The 27,947-nt window shown below is 45.1% G+C and overlaps 1 protein-coding gene across 1 annotated transcript in view; it reads left to right on the forward strand.

Moving 5' to 3' along the window:
- The first annotated feature begins 454 nt into the window (after nucleotides 1-454).
- The window catches only part of MYCBP2 (MYC binding protein 2), a 124,323-nt gene continuing 96,830 nt past the window's right edge, over nucleotides 455-27,947 (forward strand). Inside the window, exons 1-3 of the mRNA XM_078864929.1 lie at nucleotides 455-776; nucleotides 6,644-6,722; nucleotides 24,682-25,038. Of these exons, the coding sequence (XP_078721055.1) occupies nucleotides 607-776; nucleotides 6,644-6,722; nucleotides 24,682-25,038 (606 nt within the window). The 5' untranslated portion in view covers nucleotides 455-606. The remainder of the gene's footprint in view (nucleotides 777-6,643; nucleotides 6,723-24,681; nucleotides 25,039-27,947) is intronic.

Genomic DNA, 27,947 nt, shown 5'->3' on the forward strand with positions numbered 1-27,947 from the left:
AAAAAAACCACTCAACACGTTCGCCAATGACATTTGCCTCGAAATGCAAATAAATATCGACAGTGCGCAACGAGGAGGAGGAAGAAAGAGGGGCCCATCGGCCGAAACGTCGTGGGCCAATATTATCACACAACCATTGCCGTTCCACGTTCACCCCCCCCCTACGCAACATGCCGGCGCAGAATCCCGCACGCGAATGACATCACGGCCAATGTCTGCTGCCATGGGGTGGGGGGGGTTGTGGGGGGGTGCGGGGGTTGTGGGGGGGTGCGGGGGGTGCGGGGTGCGGGGGGTGCGGGGGGGTGCGGGGGGTGATTGGGGGGGGTGGTTGGGGGGTGGTTGGGGGGTGGTGGGGGTGGTTGGGGGGGTTGGGGGGGGTGGTTGGGGGGGAGTGTGGGGGGTGGTTGGGGGGGTGTGGGGGGTGGTTGGGGGGTGGGGGCCGCCTCCTCCCCCCTCCGCTGATTCCCCAGAGCACCGCCCGCCCGCCCGGCTCTGCCTGACGCTTCGCCGGCGTCCTCCGCGTCTGTAGCGGCGGCGGCGGCCACACAAACCCGGCCGCCATCAACAACAACAACATCATCGCTGCCGCCACTAGCAGCAGCAGCAATGATGATGATGATGGCCACCACCACCACCATGACAACCGTGGCTGAGCAGCGGCCTCCCGACCCGGAGCCTCCGGAGGAGATGGGCGGCCGGTTGCTGGAGCTGCTCTCGGGCTCGGCGCTCGGCGCAAAGTATCACCGACTGTTCGCCGGCCTCGACAGCGGTATCAGGTGAAGGAGACATCGGGGAGGACGAGGAGAGACGAGGATGATGATGATGATGAGGGAACACGGAGAAGAGGGCATGCGATGCCAGTGGTTGTTGGGTGTAATTCGGTGGGCACACCGTGGCTGATGTTGGTTGACCGGCGTTTCCTAGCGCGGTCGTACCGGGAGAGAGCGATGCTGCCCGGGGTGGATTGCTGGCCGAGGCCGCGGTGTCCGTTACGGTCGTGTAGGCCGCACTGATTGTGGGGGGGGGGTGTATTTTTGTTTTGTTTTCAATTGTTTATTTCTTCATTGGTGGTGCTGTGGTCGTCGTAACTTGTCGTGTTCTACTGACTAAGGGATGCAACTGCTGGCGGTGTCGATCGGCAAACGCGAGCTAGGAGCTGCTCGATATTTAAACCATTATGCCTCGACACGACACTTCCGTGTGATAACCGCTCGGTGTTTGTATCTCAATGGAGGGCTCTCGATCGCCGTGTTATTTTTTAAATTTACACAACGTTCGCAATAGATGCATTATCCTTGATGTTTATACCCCCCGCTGCCTCGCTAGTTGATGTTAGAAAAAAAAGAGACGCCTTCTGTCAAGCCCAAGGCTGGGGAGGTGGGGGGAAGTGTTGAGCTGAGAACCATTGTTTTCGTACTGTATCGTTATTACGGTATTGGGTTTTTTTTAAGTTGCACAATTATAGCTCATTAAATTATCACTTTCGGCACAATGTATAAGCTTTTAGCCAGATAATTAGGCTTACGAACACAGTGATATATCTTGCCACTTTGGACCCAGTGATAAAAGATGATCGCATGAAATTTACTCCACAGTGAGGGCCTGATTACCGTTTTATCAAGCAAATAATCGATTGATTATTCCACTAACGGTCTTAGGTCATGCGTTTTATCATTGTTTATTACACGTGTAATATATTACAATTACAGCAGCATTCCGTGAAATTACAACTATAATGTGATCGCGATTAATTACGAATAAAGGGCTGTATTTACAGGGTTACTGTTTATTTTTCACAGCTCCTAAAAGCCAAATTAATTTTACAAAATTGGTTGTTACTGTGCAGCGCCGTCGGATATGCAACGCGCTTGGGAAGGCCTTCATCCAGCAGTGGATTTATAATCATATAACAGGGTCACTCGGAGCATGCGTTTGATGAGAGCTCTTCTTCGGCTCACTGTCCCTCAGCTCTCAATTGATTTCAACCTTTTAATTTAGCCCATCATCATATCTTTGGTGGACGATAAAAATGAGTACCACTTTGTGGGAAATTATTAGTCGTTGGTCTGTAATAGGAAAGTAGAATTTTCACAACGGACTCATCCAATGAGATGTGGCACCCTCATTTGATCAGGCAGGACAATGTTTCCTCCTCTTTATGCCAGGACTATATTTGGCCTGATATTGCTAATTCATTAACAGTGGCTACGTTGAATCAGCTTCCTTTGGGTTTACTTGGGGGGGGGGGAGGGTTTGTTTCAATTTAGCCTTTGTAAATAAATAAAATCAAGCACCCACGGCTTAGAACTGCTTGTTCAGACTGCAAATCAATTGGAGGAATGAATAAAAGGTTTCTCATTCACTCTGACCTGGCCTTGAATGAGATTAATGTTTTAAAGGTGTATTATTTTTTATGTCCATTCATTTGTATATGTTTCTTTATTTACAACACATAAGCAAGCAAAACATGTCATGGTCTTGGCTATAATACAGTTTAATGGCTTTCATTTTGGAGCAATCTGATTAATAACCACAAATATTTAACTTAAATAAGCATCACTTAATTGAGAAAAAGCTCATTGGAGGCACAGCAATTATATTACGGTTTCTGTGCTGTAGGCTTTGTATTAAAGACTGCTATGTACAGGGGAAACAATGTCCATTCACTGCATTGATTGTGCAACCTTCCATCGTCACGTCTATGTTTAGTCCGGACAGCTGCTCGCACTTTTAGTTTATGAAAACAAAATCGGGCGAAGGGGGCGAAAAGACACAACTTACACACACACACGTCTGTTCGATACTACACATAGCGCCATTGCAATGTACTGCACTCGTCCTATCGGCTGCTGTAAAAAATACATGGCAAATACATATAGACAATTGTGACTTATATGTATTCTGATGAAGTCCTAGTAGGACTAGGAATCTTGACAATTGACACATATAGTCGAGTCTATGATTATGACAGGGGAGAGGTGGTGATGTGGGTAGGGCACTGCTAAGAACCTGAGTTAGATTCCTGGCCACATCTGGGATAATTTGTAGACTTATAATGGAACTGGTCCTTATTGTCCAAGGACACTCTTTGATAATCTGCACCGACGTTCATAGTGAAGTATGATCAAATAATCCCCATAACAGACACGGTGTGGTGGGGTCTTCATCCATCTGAAGACCAAATATTTAATAATGTCAGTGTCCAAAATGATAGCCCTTAGGTTGATTTATTTCATTTGTAGGGCAGGGTCAGCCCAAGTTCTACAGTGATCGTGTGCTGAACGCTTCAAAATCTGATCACAATCTTCAACGAAGCAAGTAATTTATTTCCACTGGAGTGTGACACTTAACCTGCGAGAATGCAGGCCAAAGCCTGCTGACAGTTTTGCATGGACATTGTTCAGTTTGGCGGCTGCAAACCGAATTCCCTCCATACCGCCCTGCGTGCCCATGCACTTGCCAAGCGGATAAAAGGAATTAGCATATAGGTGTGTAAAAATGCCGAGCTAAGCATTCCACGCGCGGGTTACGTCAGCTGGAATGCGGCTCCCGTTGCAAGCGGCGGGTGGTAAACAGAGAGCAATCGATTGAGTAAATAAATAATGAAACAAACCATCAAATATTTCCTTTAAAAAAAATCTCTGTCCACTGAGGACGCGTCAGCGATGCGTTTAAATATTAAAATTCCACGCACGTGTTCTGTGTTGAGCGAGCATCCATGCTTGGTTTCAGCCTGTATAATGACACTGTCTGACTGGGCCCTACTGAAAGGATTGAATGTAGTATTATGAAAATTGTTTATATTGTTTATCTTTTAACCATTGTTGGTATAATTACTATTTGGAAAAAAATCCTGACATGTAAACTGCATTCATCACACCTGACCTTCGCAGTGGGATGGTCATGAAAGATTATTATTCATGTGCAGTGGCAAGTCATGATTTTTTATGATAATTATGTGCCCTGGAAAGCCTTGCCGAGTCTCCAGACTCTTATTCAGGAGGGTCCTGCTACATTGGGATGTTTGGCCATTATTAGTGATGACTGTTTGGCTTCGTGTGGAGGGGAAACTGGTGTACCTGGAAAAACTCAACACCCATTGCTCCATCTCTGTGGTGGACATGCCTCTTGTTTCTCTGCTTTGACTACCACTCCGTTGGTAATTTTGATCACCGGCCATCATCCGTATGCTGCCCAGTCGATTAATTGCGTGGAATTCTCCGAATATGTGGCCAATTCCACCAGGGCACAATGGCTCGCTCAGATAATGCCATGTGATGTTGTTTATGTGTGCAAAAGTCTTTTGTGTCCACACAGCACGCTCTTCTAGCCGGTGAGATTTGATAGGAGCCGACAAATTCTGAAAGCATGACCCAGCGCATATACTGCGGGGCTTCTCACCCGTGCAAAACAGTTACCCTTTATTTATCGTCAAATATTTATGTACAACGAGGCGGGATCCCATTGAGACTGATGGGCTCTTTTTTTCAAAGGAGACCTGGGTCACACGGCAATACAGAACAAATTCACAACAGTTCACAACAATTTATAGTATTTTTCCATTTCCTTTCATTCGTGCAATAATCCCATCACTGCATCTCCATGGTGGTCATTTTCTGGGGCGTGCTCTCTCCTTGGGCTGCCATTCCGTTACCTGGATTGACCATGTATCCTTATGACCTCGGTGTCCTGCCCAAGCCCATTAAGTTTATCAACCGGCAACATAAAAAATATCCGACGTGCATTTGTTCCCTGGTCCATGTGTTGCCCTTTCTATGTTTTGGTGTAATTCCATGCATCCATCTCTCCATGATCCTTTGCACAATTTACAGCCATGTCGCTGAGCCACACTCCACAGCTGGTGATACACAATGGTTGAAAACTTTCCTCTTAAGGCACAATCGTATATGACTGTCTTTCATTTCATATTGAAATGCTAAAATAAAATAAAAACCCGTATGTAGCAGGATCTTCATGAAAACCAGTCATTTGACGCAGTGTGGCTTTCCTGGATAAATATATAATTATTATACCATACATGTGATGGTGTCCACATAGGCCATCGTTCAAACGACTGAACATGTGAAAATGTGAAAGTGTCAAATCTGGACTGTAGGGTGGATGGGGCAGCACAGTTCAAGGCAATTATCCAATGACCTTCTGATATTCTCAGACTCGTGTAGTGTCTACCAACGTCACACAATAAAAGGACTTGCCCATTAAAGTGATATACGTTCATAACATTCCCAGAATTTCTTTTTAAATGCATCAGTTTACCGAGAGGTTATTGACAAGAAAAATATAAGGAATTTCAAGATGTTTTTAGCCAATTAATGAGTAATGAGTTATACATGTGGGAGGCAATCGGAGCACCAAGAGAAACCCATGCACACAAGGGGACAACACTCTATCCTCATACAAATGGAAACAGATGGAGGGAAATTAGTCCACTTACCATTACCGCCTTCTCGTGAGCCAGGGTATGGTGTCTCACGTGCCCACGGGAAGGGGAGTTTCACAAACATTTGTGTGTTCCACCAACCCTCACTGCCTCCACGGTGCTGGCTTACAGGCATTGATGTACAGGATACTGTTGCGAATATTTATGCAAGGTTGATGAATCCTATTGACCATGATGAAATGCAGGCATTGTTTTCATGTTGGCACAAATGTGTTGAAAAGGAATGGAGACCGTGTTGATAGACAGCCAAAATGGTCATGACATTCCCATGAATGAACGTCAAAATAATTTTCATCGTTTCGATAAAAAATAATACTTTTCAGTTTAACACGTAGGCTTTCGCGACCAATATTATTCATAATCAACGTTTTTGGGTTAGATCGCGTTATTTACCACTCACCATTCTGGCGAATTGCTCGATGATGCTGGATGCAATTACCAGCGAAACGTCGTACTAAAAAATTGTAAATGTTGTGGTTTCACGCTTCAACACACCGGTGGGCTAAAGCAGTGAACTATTTGTCTTTTGTCAACGTGACACTTTTTTGCTGATTGGCCGTGTCGGGTGGTGGAGGGTTACGACACATTTATAAATAACACGATCTAACCCAAAAAACGTTGATTATGAAGAATACTTTTAATGAATATGATGATGTACTTTTAGGGCATCCCTCATAAGATACAATATTTATTATTGTAAAACAATGTTGTCGTTTTAGGAGTACCCTACGTGCTTTCTGAGCATGTGGCACAGTGATTATCGCGCTGCTATTAAAGCCTAACTTTGGGTCCTGTGAACAGCTGACACCAGTGATGAGTCCTATCTGACCCTGTCCTGAGCTTCCCCTACACCAACCTGCACTGACCAGCGCAGTAACGTCCAATCAAACGACCCTCATACCCTAATAGTATGGACAGGCCTTCATCCAGTAGTAGATTAACATAAGCCTGTACATTGTGTATGCATGTGGGCTATTTAAACGGCCAGTTTTTTAGTTTAGCACGTAGGCTTGTATTTAGCACATTTTTTGGTATTAACAATATGATAAAATCAGTTGTTTAAGGGCAACAACACTGTAGATTCAAATTTTTATTAGATATATTTGGATTAAATGTCGTGTTTTTTTCATGAGTAAGTTCATGTTTTTATGTGATGTTTCCCCCAACCCCACACTTTTTCAGAGCCAGAAAGAATGCGATTAACAAGAAGAAGTTAAAGAAGAAACAGAGGCCAAAGTCAAAAACCAAACAGAAGTCTAAGGTTTGTGAGTCATCACCGACTACCATTCTGTCCTGTCGTGCATCTGTATCAACCCCTGCCCTTGGTGATTGCTAATTCCATGGAAATCCGTTTCATAGATATGACATTTTCTGACATTGGGCTGTCCTATACGAGGTTGGAAAAGTCTTAAAAGTCGAATTTGGAAGCTTCCTAATGGCATCATTGCAATGACGCTATGTTACACATTATTAGGGTGATGCTGCAGTTATGTCAGTGGTGCACTGCTAACTGTGGCAGTCTTTTTATTCGCTCATTAAGGAGCTTTAAACTGTTGGCGGACAGCCCAGAATTCCGTGACCGTCAAAGTGCAGATCTACTCGGGGTGCGACAATTTTCCCCCCACCACTCAGCAGTTAATTATTGGTATTAGGGGTCACGATATAATCCCATTCTTGTTTTTAACGTTATTTGTGAATGTTGGAACCACAAGTGTCTCCGGTGAATGCGGTGACTAAGGAGATTACCTAATGGCAGATGGTGGGATACTGTCAGGCCAGTTTTTTGGAGGTTGCGTCTCCACTGCAAAAGCTGAGGGACTTGGAGAAAGCCTTTAATAGTGAGGTGTGGTGGCATCAATGGCCTTGACCATGGCGACAGCTTGACCTTTATCTGGTGGTGAGTGGGGGTCACATTAAATCATTACCTACAACATCATGAGTCATAATTTTTGGGTGTCTTGTTCCATTCTGTGGATGCCACTCGGTTGTTAGTCTTGACCACCGATTAGTTAGGCATATAATGGTACGTTGATTCGATTGAATCAAATCTTACATTCGCATATAATCATCATCATTAGCAATGATTCATCCACTGCTGGATGAAGGTCTTCCCAAGCCGTCGCTGTCTCTCGCAGGCTTGCGATGCACGGATCCGGCGAGCTCCCGCGCACGAGATGATATTGTCGATGAAAAATGCCGACCCTTACCCTCGCGATTTTATTGCGGCTATCGCGAGTTCAAGAACCAATACTAATTGATGAATTCACGCTGTATTGCTCCGCCGCTGGCAATGTGCATGACAGAAGCCATCAGGGGTTCCCACCCGCGGCGACACTGCCATATCGGCGTCCTGTCGTATTGCACGCAAGGATCGTCGGCACATGTCTCCTGATTTAGCAAAAACTGCCCACACCCAGAGGCGAGTTTGATGACGCCCACTTCTCGGCGGCAAGGTCACTCTGCGCACTGCATAGTGCCCACACGTAGCCTGCTGTGCGTGTGATAATATGCACGCTGTGTTTGTCATGTTGGGTGGGCATGGCAAGTGTCGGATGTGATAGACCGACGATAATCCATGTAGGGATTGCAGGACCGTGTGTGCGAGCACACAACTGGGCCGGCTTCATCTGCTTTGGCACCACCAAATCAAATCTGTACGTGACAAGAAAACCCACCACCACTGTGAAAATCAATGCAGGCTGGAAATAAATAGATTTAACACCACACACAAAACTGTGCATTGCATGTGCAGAAGTCCTCTCGGCCTGGTGGGATCACCACATTTTCTCAGGTCTTTGAGTCGGTGATCTGAGCAATGACATGGCCACACATTCAGTTATTTTGAGATTGTGGTCTGGATAAGGCTGAGCTTTTGTGCATGCAAAACTTCACACCTTTGTGTGTGTTTTGTTAAATTAATAGGCAGCACTGCACACGTGTTTGAGTTATCCTCAATACTTTCTATGGAAATCCCGCCCCTCATGATATGTAATGGGGAGGGTGCAGTGATTAGCACACATCACCATGAACTCAAAAACCAGAGTTTGATTCCCACCCGTGCAAACATCAGTGGCAAGTGATATTTTAACTTGTTCTGGCCCTGCCTCCTTCTGCACTGACTAGCATGCTGACATTTGGTGAAAACATCCTGCCATGACCAACAGTGCGGCCAGGCCTTCAGCCAGCAGTGGATTGACAAAGGGCCGGTTGTGTATAATTTATATCTTGTATGCAAAGAGTTAATGTGACCCCACCATCCAGTAGATGCTGTTAGATATTCCACAATAGAATAAAATGTACAATTTGTTGAATCAACTTATCATGATTCATTGAATAATTCCAGGTCCACTAAGTAGCCGTACACATTCTATTTGACATAGCGGTCCCGGAATAATAGTTCAGGAATCTTTATGTTATGAATAGAAATACATGCAAATCACCTCCACCTAGACCCACAAAACAAAGAGTAACACGAGTTGTGTTTAAACACGAATTGCATAATTCATGGCCATTACCACGTGTACCTCTGGGCACATTTGCAAAGCGGTGTTGGTCGTAATTGCGATCGTGAAAGAATTATAATTTAGCACAACCACTTACGGCAGGAAATACTCTCACCCGTTGGCTTCGCACACGTGAATTGCACCAGGTTTGGTGATTTTATCGGAAACGTGCATCGGCATTGCTGGAGGATATGGCACGGAAGCTGAAGAGTGTTCAGAGAAGCGTGCACTTGAGAGATGGGAAGAGAGACGCACGGATTAGAGAACATACGCAGATACTCTTAGGTTTTTTCGGTAAAGTCACGTAGGTAAAAAATAAAATTAAAATTTATAAAAGTTAAGTATTTTACTTTTTATTAATTTTATTAATTTTAATAAAAGTAAAGTATTTTACTTTTATTAATTTTATTTTTTTACCTACGTGACTTTACCGAAAAACCTAAGAGTATGAATCTTTGCAGTCACGAAAGCTTCAAATCTAACATACGCAGATTACAGACGTCGTGTTGACTGTTGAGAGAAGTATGTGGCATTGCATAGGACACGCCGCCGTAGGCGATGGTGGTCGGTGGTCGAGAATATTGACGCAGTGACAGCCAAGGAAGGGAATGGCGCCCAAGAGGACGTCCATCGTGCAGACAGAACGCTGAAACTAGTTGCCGTGCAGGTGCTGGGCGGACTGTTACATCGCAGAACCATGATAGATGGCGACAAAATCAGGGAGACTTTTTCATCCAGCAGTGGATTGATTGTGGCTGATAATGTTGATGAAAATGTTTGAGCCGGCGCTGTTCCAGAACAAAGCTGGGCTGAAGAGTCCATGTCCCAATGGCAGCCTTATACAGGAACGCCATTCTTGATTGGTTCTCAAAGTGGCACGAGCCCCATATTTGTTTATCTTTGAACTTTCGCACGGGCTGACCCCCGAAACAGGTGATGATGTTACAGGGTCAACACTGAATATATTTAAAAAATATACTTTTTCTTAAACTAGTCGGTGGGATCGCAGAACTTGGAGCGGGATCGCGATGACACGAGATGGCCTTCATCCTTCAGTGGATCAACTGTGGCTGATGATGGTGGTTTAATGTGTTCCATGGCTTTCACTAACATTTGTCAAACTACTTTTGAGGATTGCTTAGTCCTGGTACATTGTTACATTTGCGCAACATTGCTGCACAGTTGTAATATGTGGACAATTGGTAGAGTAAGAGACTAATAGCTGGCCAGAAACACGTTTTGGTTTCAAAGGAGAGTGCTGGAAATACGCTGGTCTAATAGAATGACAAATGAAGATGTATTACAGAGAGCAAAGCAGAGTTGTGAACTTATAAAGGTTACAGCAATAGGGAAGTCAACATTTTTGGCACACGCGAATGGACAAGATGGCTTTAGCAAACTTTTCATTGCTGGTAAGATTGAGGGCAGGAGATCGAATGGGAGATGAACAAGTGAGCATCTGGATAATAGATTGTTGGTGGTTTGGTTAACACGGACAGGCAAAGTGTGGCATGTTACAAGAGACAAGGGACAGCAAGACACGGAGAATGCGACACTTTGAGATTGTAACACTAGTCATCATCAGCCATGATTTATCCACTGCTGGATCAAGGCCTCCGCAAATCATCAGCATCATGGTACAGCGATACAACAAGCCATCTCGCACCGACACACGAGCTGATTTTATTTCACCATCTGCATAGTGGTCATACCCCTGGGTGTTTAAAATTGGATGGTTTGGTACGAAACCATGAATTTTGATGGCTTTGTGACCATGGGAACACAGACTGGGGCCCTGGTGCACTTTTTGTGCCAGAACTTGGGCTGTTCCTGGGCCATCATTCCTGCTCTCGTTTTCTATTTTTACAATTGCATGTCTGACCTGCGGCAGGGCTTTGCTAAGCCAGTGCAGCGCAGGTCTCCGGAAGCGCGGGGGGTTACTTTTCCACCGCACAAGGCGAGCTGTGTCGCTGACGTCGCGTGCAACGTCATGGCGTCAAGGCGCGTGTAGATGACGCCGTGTTTGGGTCGCAACCGAGTTAACATCGCGCAAATTGTGCGTGCCGTTAGCACCGCCCCTAGCACGGTTTGAACCGGAGGTAGATGCGCATGTCTTGTGAGGCCGGCAGCATAAAGCTCGCTTCGGGGCTCAGCTTGGTAAAATCCCAATGGAAAGCCGCCGCCACTTGTGTGCTGTACTGGCCCTGGGCTCGGTAGTGCTCTGTGCTCAGATGTCCAGGTGGAAAAGGGAAAATAGGTGATGGAAACGAGGCTTGAGTGCAGCTATCTGGCCCTGGGTGGCCTGCTCTTACTGGGTGGGTCATTGGTTAGTCGAGCTTTTTCTTCCCAAAAAAAAGAGAGCTAAAGGCGGCCTTCTATAATCCGCCGTGCAATTAGCGTGACGGCAACGTGCCAGGAGGTCTGCTATGGCCATTAGATCATGCTTGGAAAGCACAGGGTCACATTGGTTGTGTTTGAGGCTTAGCCGCTATGGTGAGGATGATGAGTCATAACGCAAGTTTAATTTCTCTAAATACGTTACGCGTATTTTTACAGTAGTAGGCCCGCACGGGTTGCATTGAGAATATTTAGCCCCCCCAATGTGTCAGCAAAAACCTTTAAGTGTTGTCTTTTTTTTGGGCATTGGCTATGCTTTCGTGGAATTATGTTTCTCTCGTTGGTCTGGTCTTTGATCGCGATGATGTGAGCCGAGTGGACTACACTCGGGGAACGTTTGAAATTTCTGTCTGATGTGTCACTGCAATGTTGTGAAATTTTACTATCGAAAAGCTTAAGGCTTAGTGCAGCACAATATGCACAGATGAGTGAGTTTATTTAACGGTTATGGTTTAATATAAGAATTCAGGCAAGGTGGTGAAGTGGTAACGCTCGTGCCTCAACAAGCAGGGCCTGGGTTCAATTTCCGACTTGGGTGCCTTTCTGTATGGAGGTTTGTATTTTCTACCCTTTTTTCGCGTAGGGTGATCTCTTATTTCTCTGGTTTCCTCTCATATCTCCAGCAATATACAATGTACATGATTTTGAGCAAACACCTGCAAGTTACCCAATTGAGGATGAAAACTCGCAACATCGCCCTCCTACTGCAACAAAAACTTGGCAAGATCCTGCAAAAAAGGGTCTTGAGGTGTTCCTAGGTAAACAAGAATAATAATATATTCTTGGTTTTTTCGGTAAAGTCACGTAGAGGGGAAATAATAAAGTAATATAAATATATTTATGTATATTATTTTATAAAAAATATTCATATTATTTTATTATGTCCCTTTACTTTATTATTTCCCTTCTACGTGACTTTACCGAAAGAACCAAGAATATGAATCCCTGCAGTCACGAAAGCTTTAAATCAAAGAATAATAATAAGAACAATATTCATAATTTGTCTTTTTTACAACCCCGGCAAGCGCTATGCATTGAGTGGGGGTTGGGCTGGTGTGTCGTATGTAGATGTTCAATACATAAATTAGTTGGTTCATAAATTAAGAGGTTATTTACGTTTCATTCACATTCACCAATCAGCCGTCGTCCGTGTATAATGGTCAGAGTTATGAAGACGCTATTATTTATTTACATCGCGACGACGTTTCTCGTGGAAATTGACCGCGTGTTGGGCGACGCTAAAACTCAGAAATAATAAAAAGAATTCTACATTAATCAAAATGTCTAGCAAAGAGCATCCTGAAGCTTTTCAGTGCTCAAGAGTGGAATGCATTTAGATACTGGCAATACAATTTGCACAATTTGTTGTGCAATGCATTTCATGCTTGTATATCAACTCAAACGGGATGCAGCGGTGGCGCTGTGGTTTGGGCACTGTACTAAAATCTGGTGAACTGAATTGAATGCCCAGCCAGGGCTAACATCAGTGGCGAGTGATAGCTGTACCAATCTTGGGTATCTCCTTCACCAACCCGCACCGACTCGCATGCCTATTAACTTTATTTGCCCAGGAAAGCTACGCTGAGTCTCGCGACTTTTTCCCATGAGGTTCCTGCCCAGTTTTCTCAATAGGGGGGCGATGATTGAGTTGAGTAATTTGCGGGTTATTTTTTTGACCTTTGGCTTCAACTTCCACTGAAGCAGATGGTGCGTAGTATTTTTACGGCTATTAATCAGGGCAGCCGGCTGGATTCGAACCGTGAACCTCTGCAACAAGCGGGGCAAACGCACTACCACTCGGCCACATCACTGCTCCTGAATTCTGATCAAAGAAAGATGAAGTATGGTCACACAAACCCACCCACCCCCCACGACTGGCACAGCCTGGGAAGGCCTTCATCCCTGAGTGAATCAACAAATTGTTGAACTGCACCCGCTGCCTGAAGTGAAGCAACGTTGGCCGGGTGCAATGGTTTCACGCTGAGTAAGAGTGTGTGCAAGCCGAACCCTGCCCCCGCCCCCGGCCCACCCTTAGCCAGTGAGCATTCCTACCCCCATATCTCACATTTGACGTCGTAATTTTTATTGAGAAATCGGTCTTTTTCTGTCATGGATAATTCGAGATGAACCGTAAGCGAGTGTTCTTTAACCCAGCTGTGCAATTCCTTTAGCCTCAATGTAATTGGGCCAAGCGTTGAAGGGTAAAATATGTAAATGCCTCGCCCGGATGTTACACATTAACCACAAGCCAATTATAGCGGGAAAAGCAAAAGTGGGGCACTTATTTGACTGTACACTACTCTCTCTAGTTGTTTTTGCAGTAAGATTCGCTTAATTCAATTTGTCACTCTTTATGTTAAGCGAAATTGGGCAGGCGTAATAATGGATGTTTTGAAACCGATAGAAATCTACTAATGGCACGTGAAGTTGGTAATTTAGCGCATTGCACGGTTTTGAATGATTCTTTTTGCAGCAGTGTAATGTCACATACACGCAAGGGTGCGTGTTTTATCCGTGCCTTAGTTGGACACACCAAAAACTACTCTTCTGTTGAGCCGACTCGCAGACCGAATTGGTTCATGCCATTACCGACGACCCACGGCACAAGGACCGACAACGTTTCTATAGTAGCTCTCCACCACACCTCTGCCCTCAGCCGGATGTCTTGTGCAAGGGAAGCTACCTTCGTGTGTAGGTTTTTCCCGGTTGTGCTGCGTAGCTTTATGTTCTTGGGCTGGTTGTATCATGCGTTGTTCGGCGCGACATCGATGTTCTTCAGCAACCGATGAGCTCCCAGCGTGTGGAGCGAAACGTCAGACAGACATCGTGCCAAACGACGCGCGGTAACAACCTGAAGACACTGCGGAGAGGTGTACGGCACAATGGCGGAAACAAACGTAGTGGCGTTGTTGTTGTTGTGGGTCTCGCTGTCGCCGTAATTAATGGCGCGTTTTCTCCACCCCCAATAAAACGTCGGAGATGACATCGGCGAGTGAAGCGGCTCTCGAAAGCGGCCGACGATAATTGAATGGGGCTGGGTGGTAGGAGGGCAGTGGCTTTGTGGACAATATGCTTTTGGGCTGTATACGTTGGTGTAATGTAAGCACTGTGCGTACACGACGTGACTTTCACCATTCAAATATTCAAGAAACATTGAAAAAAATAAAATGGGTCATAATAAGACCGGCTGCATTTTAACCAATGCACGTGTGACGTGCCTTCTCAAAGAGCGCACCATTTAAAATATTCCATTAGATTAACCTGCCTGTCTTCTCAAGCTCCCAGTCTGGTTAATTGGCTTAGGGCTATTCAAATATCATTATCATCTGCAAACCTTACGTCAGGACTAGTTATTTATAATGGAGCTTTGTGCACTGGGATTTATACTACATGCGTGAGCAATGATGCAGGTTTGGTGACGACAAAAAATATTTTCTTGGCCTTGGAAGTGCCGTGGCATCGTTTGCTCAAGTGGATCATGAAGATGCCGTTTCGTGTGGGAGAGGCTCTGGTTATTGGCTTCGCCTGAAATCATTAGGGCGTTGGTGTCGACACCTGCTGCCGTCTAGAGAAATATGACGGCCCTGCACGTGTGTGTACGTGTTTTTCTATTGTGTTTTATTGATGAATGTCAGAGTAGAATGAGATGAGACAGGAGTGTGAGGCTTGGGCGAAACCATTTTAGCATGGCTTAAAGTGATGAAGAACCAAATTACATTTTGATGTAATTTGCCAAGTTGCGGGTAGCAGAGGGTGATCGGAAAAATCTGTTGTTGTCATGTACTTCTGTGCTCCAACATCAATGCTTGCCGGCTTAACCAACGCGTGCTGACCAACGTGGTGAAGTATGGTCAAACAATGTGGTGAGGCCCTCATCCAGCAGAGGTTTGACAAAGGGTTTTCCTTGCATTCTCATTTATGTTTCTCGTGATCGGTTTATGTAAAACCTCGCCACCGTCTCAGCCCAGTGGGTTTGGGAGTTTTACAAATCTCTGCGTGATCCACCAAGCATCGCACGGGATCACAAAATAAGTTGGAGGTTAAAATCCAGTGACCAGTCCTCATTAATACTGCGGGCGAATGAACCATAAAAATAAACACTGTCTGCTTCACTGTGGATGTTAGATATCTCGTGACGTCGTTCGCAAGAAAGTCGTGGCATTGTGCGCTAGCGTCAGGGGTCCACATTTTCTAAACTTCGCCGCCAATTACTCACGTAAAAACTACATAGCAATTATTGCCCCCCACTGTTGCGCACACTTCGCAGGACACTCCTGAAAGAAAATCACGAGACTCGGTGAGGTTTTCCTGGGAAAACGAGCGTCATGAAAATATTAATATTATTAACAGGTTTTGATGGCTGAATGCCTCTGTCAGTGCCTTATCAGGAGTGCCGTGCTCTTGTGTGCCCCAATTTCACACTGGTACCCTTGGGATGCCTGCGGCTCACACACAGCATTTTCAGAGGTTGTTTGTACTGGAATTGACACACAAATAACCTTCAAATCTTTAAAAAAACATGAAGTTTTTTGCCAGTTGTATTGCCGTTGTGCTTTTGGCGTCAGGTCCGGAGACGGAGAATTGTTGATTTGAAATGCATTGCCCCATGTTAGAGAACAGCCCAGAAGTACTTCTGATTTGCCTTCCAGTGACCTCTTATCCACAATCTGCGGGGGGGGGGGGTGCACTTCCCCACATTCCCCGCCGTGGAAGAGGTCATCACGCGACAGTCAAAACCAAACCGTTATTTTTTCTAATTAAGTAAAAAAAAATAAAAAATTTGCTCTTGATTTTTTTTTACGCAGCCAATCAATGGTGCCCAGTCTGATACCAATGATCTCACTACAATTGAGACCCCAGCTTAAGTGTTAGCGGTTAAAACTCCGATTGGATTTTGAATCCGGGAGATCTCGACCGTACCGGCTCAGCATCTCGGACCTCCCAACCACTTCCTTGGCCCCCCGCCCCCCGGCGTTAACGTTCCACTCCTAATCGCGTCGCTCCGCTTTTCGCGGCTCGTCAATCAAGCCCGGCGGGGAGTTGTTGTTTTTTTTAATTCCAAAATGTTTTATTTCATTTTTAACCACCAAAAGAAATCCTTGCCTGCTGCCGGGTTAGAAACGGGAGCTTTTGTAATAGCGTTATGCGTGGCGGATTTCTTGTCATTTGCTCGCGGTAAGCGCATCTAATGGCATGAGGTATTTTATGCCTCTTTTGCACATTGTGGGATTGCTGTGACGTACTGTGCTCGCGTGTGTGTGTGTGCGCGCGCGCGCGTGTGGTTTTTTTGCTGTTATAAATAATGGAGTGTGATGGTTAGATCCGACAGTAGAGGCCAATAAGTAGTCTACACAGGCTTTGAGAGAATTCTATATAAAGCACATCTTCAAGGCAGCTAAGGATGCTCCTTATGGAACAACAAGCTTGTCTCGGTAGATTTACATTCATGATAATAATAATAAGTAGAATAACTTATCCAGAAAAGCCACACTGATTCCAAGGACCCTTTCAAAGAGGGTTCTGCTACATTTGGTTTTCATTTGATGTTTTCAGCCAATTTAATGAGGTTGATTTGAAGCTTTCGTGACTGCAGGAATTACTCTTTGGTTCTTTCGGTAAAATCCCGTAGAAGTAAAATAAACTAAATAATAGAATACGACGATTCGATTGCATCACAAGCAGTCGTTTTCAGGTATAACTAAATTTGAGAGAGACAAAACACAGATACAGAGACACACAGCCAGACACACAAGCAGAGAGACAACACAGAGAGAGACACACAACATAGTCTCTCTCTGTGTATGGAGGGAAAAACGCTGCTTAAAATTTTACATGATAAGCCACTTCGTTGAGCTATCATTTGTGGCCAGGTCACTTTTGGGCCTTTCCTGGTAATATAAAATGATAATTAGAAATGTGGGAGGAAACCAGAGTACCCTGAGAAAACCCAACGCACGCGTCATCGGTGATAACACGCAAAGGTCCACAAGAATGGGTGGACGAACCCCGATTTTCTCTACTGCCATTTCCTGGTCTTTCAAAGCACCGCATCACAGGCGGGAGCTGCTACGGCGCTTTAATGCAAGCACAATGCGCGATGTAAGCAGGTCTGTGCATTTTATCCGTAATCCTCGCTCTCCCGCGAAGCTCAGCAACTTCCCAACTAAGCCAAAAACGTGCACCCCTCCTTTGCCACTATTCTATTAAAACGCAGCTTGATGAGGCAGCTGGCAGTCAGTGTGTCTGTAAGGCAGAGTGCTTGTCAACACAAAGGACCTTCAGTGTGCATGTTAGAGAATAACACCGGATGTACTCATTGACCTTACACGACCAAACAACCCCGAATGTGCCTGGTGAAAAATTGTCTCGAGACTACGGTGTGGTCTTCCTACGTAAACAAGTGTAGTAATAATATTCTCGGTGGATCTTGGAAGCTAAGTGGGGTGGGGCTGAGCCTGGTTCGTCCTTCGATGGGCGACCACCATGCACGGAAGGATGTGGGGATATGGGGGCTACGTGGTGGGCAGCATTTGGCAGTCCAGCCAAAATCCGTTGTTGTACTGAACTACCACGCTCTCCGCCTTCACCAACCCCTAATGCAGGCTTGGGCTGCGAGGTGGCTATGAGACAGTGGTCCAGCGATGATTTCTTGAATCTGTCCGTGTGGAGCTTTGACTCTTGCCCCTTCATATGGGTGGTCAGTTCCTTCTGAGTTCTCGGGTTGCATCCCAGAGAACTCGGAATTTCTTGGCCATGCACCCAAATGTAAGTAAGGATACTGCTAATAAAACAGTCTTGAGACTCAATGAGGCTTTCCTTGTTAAATCGATTTACATTTTATTACGATTGGACGGAGAATATAATTCTCGACTAAACTAATGGTAGATAATGAGATTTCTCAACGCAGTGAGAAAAACGTCCTTCGCCGGTCTGTGTGCCTTGTTATTTTGGAATATGACCTCACTTCGTGAATTTCTGTTCAGAATATCCACTTCAGTACATATCAGTTTCTGCATCATTCAGTAAAATGAACAAAAAATAAATGAATACTTTTAACCTTTACGGATAACCTGGCAAGTGCCCTTTGACACCAAGATGCCAGGTGTCCTTTTCACAAGACAGACCCTGGGTAAATATTTTTTGTAACGCCGTGCACAAATGTACTGCACGTGACAGGGTCATTGGTCTTACAGTGCCCGGCCCGAGGGGGGCGGTGGGGGGGGAGTGAAGGTTTTGAGGGTTGGGAATTTGGGGGTTGGGGGGGTGCTGGGTGATCTAGTCCAGTAACCATCTCACACTCAAATCGATGTCACATCGCTCAGAGCTCCCCTTCAGTTTAAATTGGAATCTTGCCGTGCCCGGGCAGTGGCCAAGATCATCATCAGCCAATCTTTCCGCTGCTGGATGAAGGACTCCGCCAAGCCAATGCCATCCCCCACAGTGATGCAATGCAACAGTCCCAAACGATCCATTTTGCTTCCCGCACACGAACCGGTTTCATGGCTCCGTCTCCTAGGTGGACGTTCTTCTTCCCTCTTTTGTCTGCTCGCGCTCCCATCTTGAGTCTCTACCAATGGCCGACGGTTGGCTACATACGGTGTGAAAGAAGTTCAACATGCGTACATCGCCGCTTCTTTGTCACGTGTCCTGCTCTAGCCTGCTTCGTGTTATCAGGGTGATGTGGATAACTTTTCGTATTTTCTCTAATCCACGTGGAATCGGCTATGGATCCAGAACCACGGAGACTGTCAAAGTAAATGGTATGATGACTGAAAGGGGGCAAGGATAAGCGTGTAGAAGTGCACGCTTGGAATTGCATTGAGAGACCGTCAAGGGAACATCACCCCCCACCACAGCGTGTGAGATAGCAACATTTTAGCACAGCGTGTGAGATAGCAACATTTTAGTGCATGGGTTGTAAATCTTAATGTGTGACTGATCCAGGTAATAACAATAATAGCAATTACTTTTAGTGTCTTTCCAAGAAATCCATTGGCAGGCACTTGACTGAAAAAGATAAATAGCAGCCCTTGCGTTTGATCAATAACGATACATACGTACATACACGCGCGCACACTCTTTCATATGTAACAGCACGGTGACATGGCCAGACAAATGAGACTGATCACGCAGCTTTGTGCAACTCCCAAACCCGCTGGGCCGGGCTGCAAGGTGGTGGCACAGTTGTAAGGTTATCGAATCCATCTGTGTGGAAATTTGAGTTGTTACTCCAGTCGTATGCATGGTGGGTTTTCTCTGTGTACTCCGCTTTCTCTCCCACACGAAGCCAAACTCTCATCGATGGGATTGGCCAAGCATTCCCGTGTAACAGGACACCCCCTCAAAAAGAGTCTTGAAACTCAGTGAAGCTTTCATGGGTAAATTATTGTAATGTATTGTGCTGTGAAGGAAGGCCATTGCCCAAAACGTTGTCTTTTTTCTTTTAAAGCCTAGGTGATTTCAGTTGTTTCTTTAGTCGTGTAATGATGTGTTGACTCAGCGATTCATCCGTATTATTGTAGTCATGATACGTGCTTCGAATCGTTTGCATACAAATGTATTCAAATGAATGGATTCTTGAATCCAATTTTGACTGAATTGTTCATTGTATTGTGAGGGAGGCGAGTTGTGACGGGGCCTAGTAAAAACATCAGCCATCATCTATCCTCTGCAGGGGGAATAACCTCCCTAAATCGTTGCTATCTCTCACTGTCTTGCAATTGTAGTGCCATAGGTGGGCCACACTTACCAGCAGTGGTGGACAGGGCCCATCTGCAGGTACCTCGGACCCTCAGGGGAGGGGCTGCTGGGGGCTCTAGGATCCTAGACAGCTAAGCCCTCGGCAGCCCCTCCCCTCTTGGGCTGGCACAATGGCCCCTCCCCTGGGGGTCCGAGGTACCTGCAGATGGGCCCTGTCCACCACTGCTGGTAAGTGTGGCCCACCTATGGCACTACACAATTGCAAAAATATTAACTAGCGGCTGCACAAGCTTAGGTCATTGCGGCATCTCTTTGGTAGACTTGCTCGTGGGCGTGATTGCTCCTTTGCTCACCACTGTCACAAGTCTCGACCACCGGCCAGCATTCCTTCTAGCGGCGCATCCTGTCCAAGCCCACTTAGGATATTATTTGTAAATCTCTGGTTATGATAAGCCCTGTGGGTAACCAAACGTACCGATTTTCCTTTAAAAAACATGATGGCCGACAAGGGCACGGTCGACAAGACAATCATGACTATGTCCCATGGGGGCAGATGCAAATTTTTCCAAATTAACCCTTACCTCTGATCAGCGACGCCAACACGTGCCACGCTAAGTTGCAACAGTCTACCAATGAACCCTGTAACCTCGGCACTGCTTTTTGTCCAGTCCCGTTGTGTCCCCGGTGCATTTCCTTAATGGACGTTGCGATGGAATTGGCCCTGGGGGTTGAGGCCAAGCATTGATCGCCGGGGCACAGGAATTCACAGCCTCTCAGGTCGGTGGCAGCAGCCTCTTGGGTGCTTTGAGTCCTATGAGTTTCTCCTGCCAATCTTAGGATCATCAATATGTCTCTTTGGTTTGTCTATTGGAGCCGCTGGCATATTTTACACGGGAGTTCTCCCCAAGTCTTCACCGTCAATTTAGTTCTCACCTAGTTGGATAACTTGCAGTCTCCTCCGTAGGCTTCATGGAAGCCTGGAAAGCAGAGACGGCAGGCGGTCACTGCGTCCCATCGTGTCACATGGAGCGGGAGAAGGTGGAGTTCGTTAATTATCAGGGATGGTTTGTCAGTTGAGTGAAGGGCAAATGATGGTTAAGTTTTAATTTAAACAGAAGCCGTTAATGAGGTTCATTGCACATTGGTGTTATGTCAGTATGTAATAATTCATTGATCCATCGATTTGAAATAGCTATTTGTGCTCATGATACGTACGTCAAAACATGTTTGAGGATTGATTCTTTCTGATCAATGTATCGGTAGGTTGGTAGGTAATTGGAATCCTTGATTTTACGAGATAACAGCTGATTGAGAGCAAACTAGTAATTTTCAAGTGGGACATGGGCTACAAAAGAATATAGTAAACATTTAAATTATATATATCGCAGAAAACATTCAACAATAATTCACAGTAGATTACCAACACCCGATTCATTAGACCAAATAATAATGTACAGTAAAATTAAAGTCGATAAAAATCTTATTTGAGGTGGCATGGTGGTGCAGTTATTACCCGCACTGAACCTGGCTACCTGAGTTTGATTCCTGGCCATAGCTAACACCAGTGGCGGGAGTGATGTCTGAACCATTCCTGGTCCTTCACCCCCCCCCCCCCCCGCGCTACGGCAACCCTCATTTAACCAGCGTGGTGAAGGTGAAGTATGGTCAAACAACCCCCATGACTGACAGGACGTGGGGGAGGACTTCATTTCCGAAAGTGGATTGGCAAAGCAATTAATCCGTTCTTAATCCATTAAAAAAAAACCTGATTGGAGAGAAAAAAGAGAGATGCAGTGCTGCGGGGGTGTTTGTAATTCACTAAAATCCTGCAGCCACCAACAGAGTGCACTTCCTGGGCAGGGGAATACCGCTCATTGCAAACCTAATTAATGCATTTGCTCTCTCTTAGCTTTGGAAAGCCTCACCGAGTCTCAGAGACCCTCTCTCTCAGAAGAGCTCCTGCACACAATCGCCCTCCATTAGAGATTCACGCATGGTGGTGAAGGGAGGGAGGTGCCAAAGGGACACTTGCCACCACTGCCTCCACTGCCCTTCTTAGAAACGTTTAGAGAGCAGTTTGTTTATACCAGGGGTCGGCAACCTACGGCTCCGGAGCCGCATGCGGCTCTTTACGGGCTGCTTCTTGACGATATGTACGTATGTACAGTATGTACTCAGATGCATTGCGGCTCTTGAAATACTGAATTTTGTACCGAATTGGAAAGAAATGGCTCTTCTTGTTATTTTGGTTGCCGACCCCTGGTTTATACCGTACAGGAGTACAGCGTTGGATTTCTGCCTTTCTTTTCAGTGCTTGTGCTACTGTGCAGTTCTCGGGTTGGGTTGTGTAGTTAGGTTGTATCGTGTGTGTCTTGAACACTCGCCTCTTTAAACTTGGCCTTTTACCCCATAGTTCTGGCCGTTTACCCAGCAGGTTCTATTTATTTCATGCTTTCCGTATTGGGACCTTACGGATGAAATGTCCCTTACAGATGTAAATTATTATCATTATTGTTTTTCGGCAAGATGCCCAATGTTTCGCTCCGCGTGCTGGGAGCTTCTTCAGGAATTGAATCAAGGCTGTTTTATGTCATCCAACATTTTTTTAAATTTTACATTAATTAAAAATGCTGAATAATTAAGACACCATTACATGCGTGCATTTTTTTTTAAGAATAGTTTCGTGTTATATTTCTAGAAAAAATACTTTAATTTGTGTGCAATCAATTTTGTTGACCACAATTATTTGTATTACTGGTTCTTCTTGTAAAGTCACGTAGAAGGGAAATAATAAAATAATAAAAGTAAACCAATTAAATTATCACGACGTTTCAATTGCAACACAAGCAATCATCACAATTTAATTGTCTTTTATTATTTTATTATTTCCTTTCTACGTGACTTTACCGAAAGAACCAAGAATATGAATCCCTGCAGTTGCGAAAGCTTTAAATTTAAAGATGCCCAATGTTTCGTGCTGGGAGCTTCTTCAGGAATTGAATCAAGGCTGTTTTATGTCATCCAACATTTTTTAAATTTACATTAATTAAAAATGCTGAATAATTAAGACACCATTACATTCGTGCATTTCTTTTTAAGAATAATTTCGTGTTGTATTTCTACCAAAAATACTTTCATTTGTGTGCAATCAATTTTGTTAACCACAATTATTTGTATTCTTGGTTCTTTTGGTAAAGTCACGTAGAAGGGAAATAATAAAATAATAAAATTTTTACAATAAAATTATCACGACGTTTCGATTGCAACACAAGCACTCATCATCAGAATTGAATTGTCTTATTTTTATTATTTTATTATTTTCCTTCTACGTGACTTTACCGAAAGAACCAAGAATATGAATCCCTGCAGTCACGAAAGCTTTAAATCACAATTATTTACCCAATTTTTGTCGATAATTATTGCTTTCCCTTTGACAGGAAAGAATATATTTACAAGCCCTTGGTCCGTTCACTGTTGGGTGAAGGCGTGTACCCCTCTTTGTGTCAATCACGGGGGTTTGTTTGACTCTGCAGTGTGCTTCACCATGCCCGCTCACTCAGTTTGGATTGCTGAAGGTTGAGAGCGTGCAATTACAGTACAACAATGGATTTCGCTGCCCTGGGTCTCCACTGCCCATCACTATTAGGACAATTTTGAAATTGAACGTGTCACTGTATATCATTCCGACGGCCTTAGTTTGATTCCTGGCCGCTCATTGACGCAATTATATGGTATACACGAGGTCGTGGGTTTGATCCCAACCTTGACGCCTGTATATTTAGAGTTTGCATGTTCTCCCTGTGGTTACGTGGATTTTTCTCCGGGTCCTCCGGTTTTTTCCCTCCACATTTAGAAATGTCCTTTGAGAGTATTTGTTTGCGTTAAATTTCCACATGATAGCCCAACTTAGTTGAACTATCATTTGTGGCCAGGTTGCTCCTGAAAAAGAGCTATATAGCTCAGTGGGCCTTACCTGGTAAAATAAAAAATAAATTTGTTTAGATTATCTGAAGCGGTCCTGGGCCTCCCATCGGTCAATTCAGCCACAAATGAGCACATGATGTGGTGTGTTATTAGTATTATTACCAGGAAAGTCTCATGAGGATAGGGTTACCAACCATTAATTGACTCGGAGATTGCTATGTATAATCCCAATTGCATAATTTGCGATACATTTTTAGGCCATGACGCCAGAACACAACCGTCTATTTGGCAATGACATCACGGGATCTTTAATGTCCCCTGCGAAGCGGACTGCGGATACGGTATTTGGATGGTTGATAAGCACCGCGGTATTAACCGGTGTTGTATTCGAACACTACCACCAGGCTGTGGCGCCGTCCAACTTCAGCACTGGGGAGACAGAGGCAGCCTGGCGCGGTGCTGACGCATGCCCATGGTCACAAACACACGAAGTTTCGCTTGAAAATGTGTCAAGACAAGGTCCAGGAAGTTAGAGTCAAATCCAGGAAGTCAGAATAACTGTGCCACCTGACCCGGTTTCTTTAATATTTTTGATTCCGTCATAGCAATAACCAATCAAACTCATATTTTACCCTCCACAAATTTATCTTAACTTTCTTCCAACTTACCGTCACCCCTCTGCGCGCGCGTGTGCAGGCCGACGGCACGGATGGCGCCCTGCCGCCGCCCGAAATCAAGCTGCACAGCAACCCGTCGGCCTTCAACGTGTACGCCAGCGTGCGCCAGTGCGTGCTTGAGCGGCGCTGGCGGGCCGGCTGGCCCGCGGGCTCCCTCGGCTCGGGCGGCGCCATGGGTTCCCTGCTGCCCGGCGGCGCCGCGGGTCGCGCGGGAGGCGCGCTGGCCGGCGGAGCTGCGGGGGCGGCCGTCGGGGTGCAGGCGTCGCTGTCGGCGGCGCAGCTGACGGGAGCCGGGGGGCTGGCCGCGTTTGGCGGCGACTCGGAGAGCGAGGAGGAGGACGAGGAGGCCCGCGAGCCGCCCACGAAATTACCCAAGGTCAGAATCAGAATATCTGTTTAGACTGGAGCAGTGTTTTTTGACAGATGTCCTTAAGGGGCAGATCAGAACGTTCCACAGTTAATACAACGTGGATGTAACTACGTAACTTTACCGAAAGAACCAAAGAGCAAGGATGTATATAGTATCTACATCTTCATGCGACTGTACAGAAACTGGCTTTATTTCACAGGTAATGTGTTCTGATTCTAATTTCCAGAAGCTTTTAGTGGTGGTCTGTTTTTCACATCTTAAAGGATTTATTTTTAGCTGTGTATAATTCTGTTCCAATGATGCTCCTAGCATCCTGTCATGAGACTAATTTATAAAAGGAGCCCTCACAGTGTGCAGTGGAACAAAAGCTCGTGTTGAAGCAACCTCCGAAGACGCTTTGTGATGTCACATTCCTGGGCTGTTCTCGAACACTTGTACACGGGCTACGCACCGCTCAGCGTGATGTGCGATGTTTTGGTCTATGTGCTGGGAGCATCTGCAGGAGCGGTGGTAATTTTTTTGCTCACGGCAGCCCCCCCCTCCACCATGCTGTAGACTCCCTATAACCCCTGTTCAATTCCAGGCTCCAGAGCTTCCTCTGTGCCTATTTGGCTGATTTGCCTCTCTATCTCCTTGTAAAATAACTATGCCCACATTTCTTTGCAACTTCTTTGAGAAGCGCTTGCGTTCAGACGCTGTACAAGCTCGCGTTGTAATTGTATTGAGCTCCATTTAGAAATTACCCGTCGCTTTCCTTTGCTGGCAACGGCACAGTGCGATTTGTTATTTATAAGGCACCTAATTGCGACCGCGAATGAAGATACCGTGTGAATGTGCGGGCCGTCGGCTAAAGCGATGAGTTGGGTACTTGTCAGCATAAAAAAAACTTTCCTTTTCTAAAAATCTGTTTTCTTTATGGCCTCAGAAGCTGCATTAAACTAATGTATTATTAATCCTACAATTTCCACCATCCCTCATCATCATCATCATCCTTTTATTATTGATTATGATGTCATTACCGTAATGGGTCTTAATTGTTACTTTTGCAATTACTGTTCATTTAAGGTTATTAGTTTTGTTCTCATTTCTATATGATATTACTATCATGCATGTAATAATACGCCGTAACCTTGAATGTTATGACCGACGTTATAATTCAGCCATGACCGTTCCACTGCTGGATATCACCGCCGTGGTTCAAATGCAACGTGGAGGCTCGTTACTCTGTTCATGATTGTTGGTGGCTGTTCCCTTGAATTTAACTCATCGATTCCTTCACCGGCTGTTTCGTCTCATCCGATCCATATTGAGTCGGACCATCACACTGTAGGTCACAACAACAGTCACTCACCCACCCATTGACCCATTCACTCACCCACCCATTGACCCATTCACTCACCCACCCACTGACCCATTCACTCACCCACCCACTGACCCACTCACCGACTCATCCACTCAATTGCTCACCCACTCACCCACACTGCTGGTCACAACACCTCAATTTATGCAACTTCTCTTGCATTGCTACACTTTGGCATTCCCTCCCATCGCCTTTTCTCCCAATCTCTTATAATCACCTTACTCACTTCAACAAACGTGTTAACCTTTTTCTATTACAACTGTGATAGTGCTGTTTGTTGCTGGTCACTTGAAATTTTGCCCAACTATACGAAAAAAAATTACCATCATCATTGTTGCGGTTATCACATCATCATCTGCAGTTTCACCATTATCTTCTTAATAATTTGTTTTTTGTTCATTGCTTTCAAAAATCAATGCCAAATGATTAATAAGTCATGTTGCTAGTATTGTCATCGTTATTGTCACCATTGTTAGCTTCTTTGTCATCATACTCGCTAATGTAATTTGCTTGATCATCATCAGTAACCTCATCATTATAATAACATGGTTTTGGTTATCATCAGTCACCATCATTAGGATTAACATGGTTTTTATTATTATTATCAATCACCATCATCAAGATAATGAACTTGGTTTCGATCATCATCAAATCACCATCAATTCACACGGTTCGATCATTAAAATCAATCGCTAACAGTCTTCAGTTGCCTTTCATTACATTACAACGCCTTTAATAACAGTGATGATGATGATGATAATAATAATCGTTGTGCGTGCCGAATGCTGAATAATGAATGACGATGGTGGTATTGTAGACGGTGTGTCTGCCGACTAATTCATGCTAACAATGGCCGGCTGCTCAGTAATGGAGGCTCACCCCGGCACGCATGCTGCTGGCAATCGGCAGTGAAGAGTGCCGCGCATAAATCATTTGGCTGCCAGTCGAGGCTCGCTATTACACGGCTTTGCCATTCATAGTGGAGGGGAGGGGGGGTTGCAATCTTTCGAGCTGCCTCCTGCCACATTGCTACAAAGTGCCTCCCTTGTCCCACCGCTCTGGTGTGAAACAGCAATAGTAAATACCCTCCCGTTTATTCGGGAAATCCTCACCGGGTCTCGGGACTCTTTATTTGTTTCAGGAGGGTCCTCTGCTACATGGAGTTATTTGGCCATTTCATTTTTTTTTTAAATAAGCATTTGGCTTTGCGTGGGAGGAAAGCGTAGTACCCTGAGGGAAACCCACCACGCATTTGAGGGGATAGCACTCGCATCTCTGCACAGATGGAATCAGAGGCAGGGGGTCGGCAGCACAGATGATTGAGGGAAGGGAGTTCCAAACTGAACAAATGAAGTTGATACTCTTTGGTTTTTTCAGTAAAGTCACGTAGGTTAAAAGAAAACAAATAAATTAAATCACGACGTTTCGGAGGCAACACAAGCTTCTGTCTTCTTGTGTTGCCTCCGAAACGTCGTGATTTAATTTATTTGTTTTCTTTTAACCTACGTGACTTTACCGAAAAAACCAAAGAGTATGAATCCTTGCAGTCACGAAA

Source organism: Lampetra fluviatilis, chromosome 19, assembly GCF_964198595.1.
Source record: "Lampetra fluviatilis chromosome 19, kcLamFluv1.1, whole genome shotgun sequence".
Classification (NCBI taxonomy): Eukaryota; Metazoa; Chordata; class Hyperoartia; order Petromyzontiformes; family Petromyzontidae; genus Lampetra; species Lampetra fluviatilis.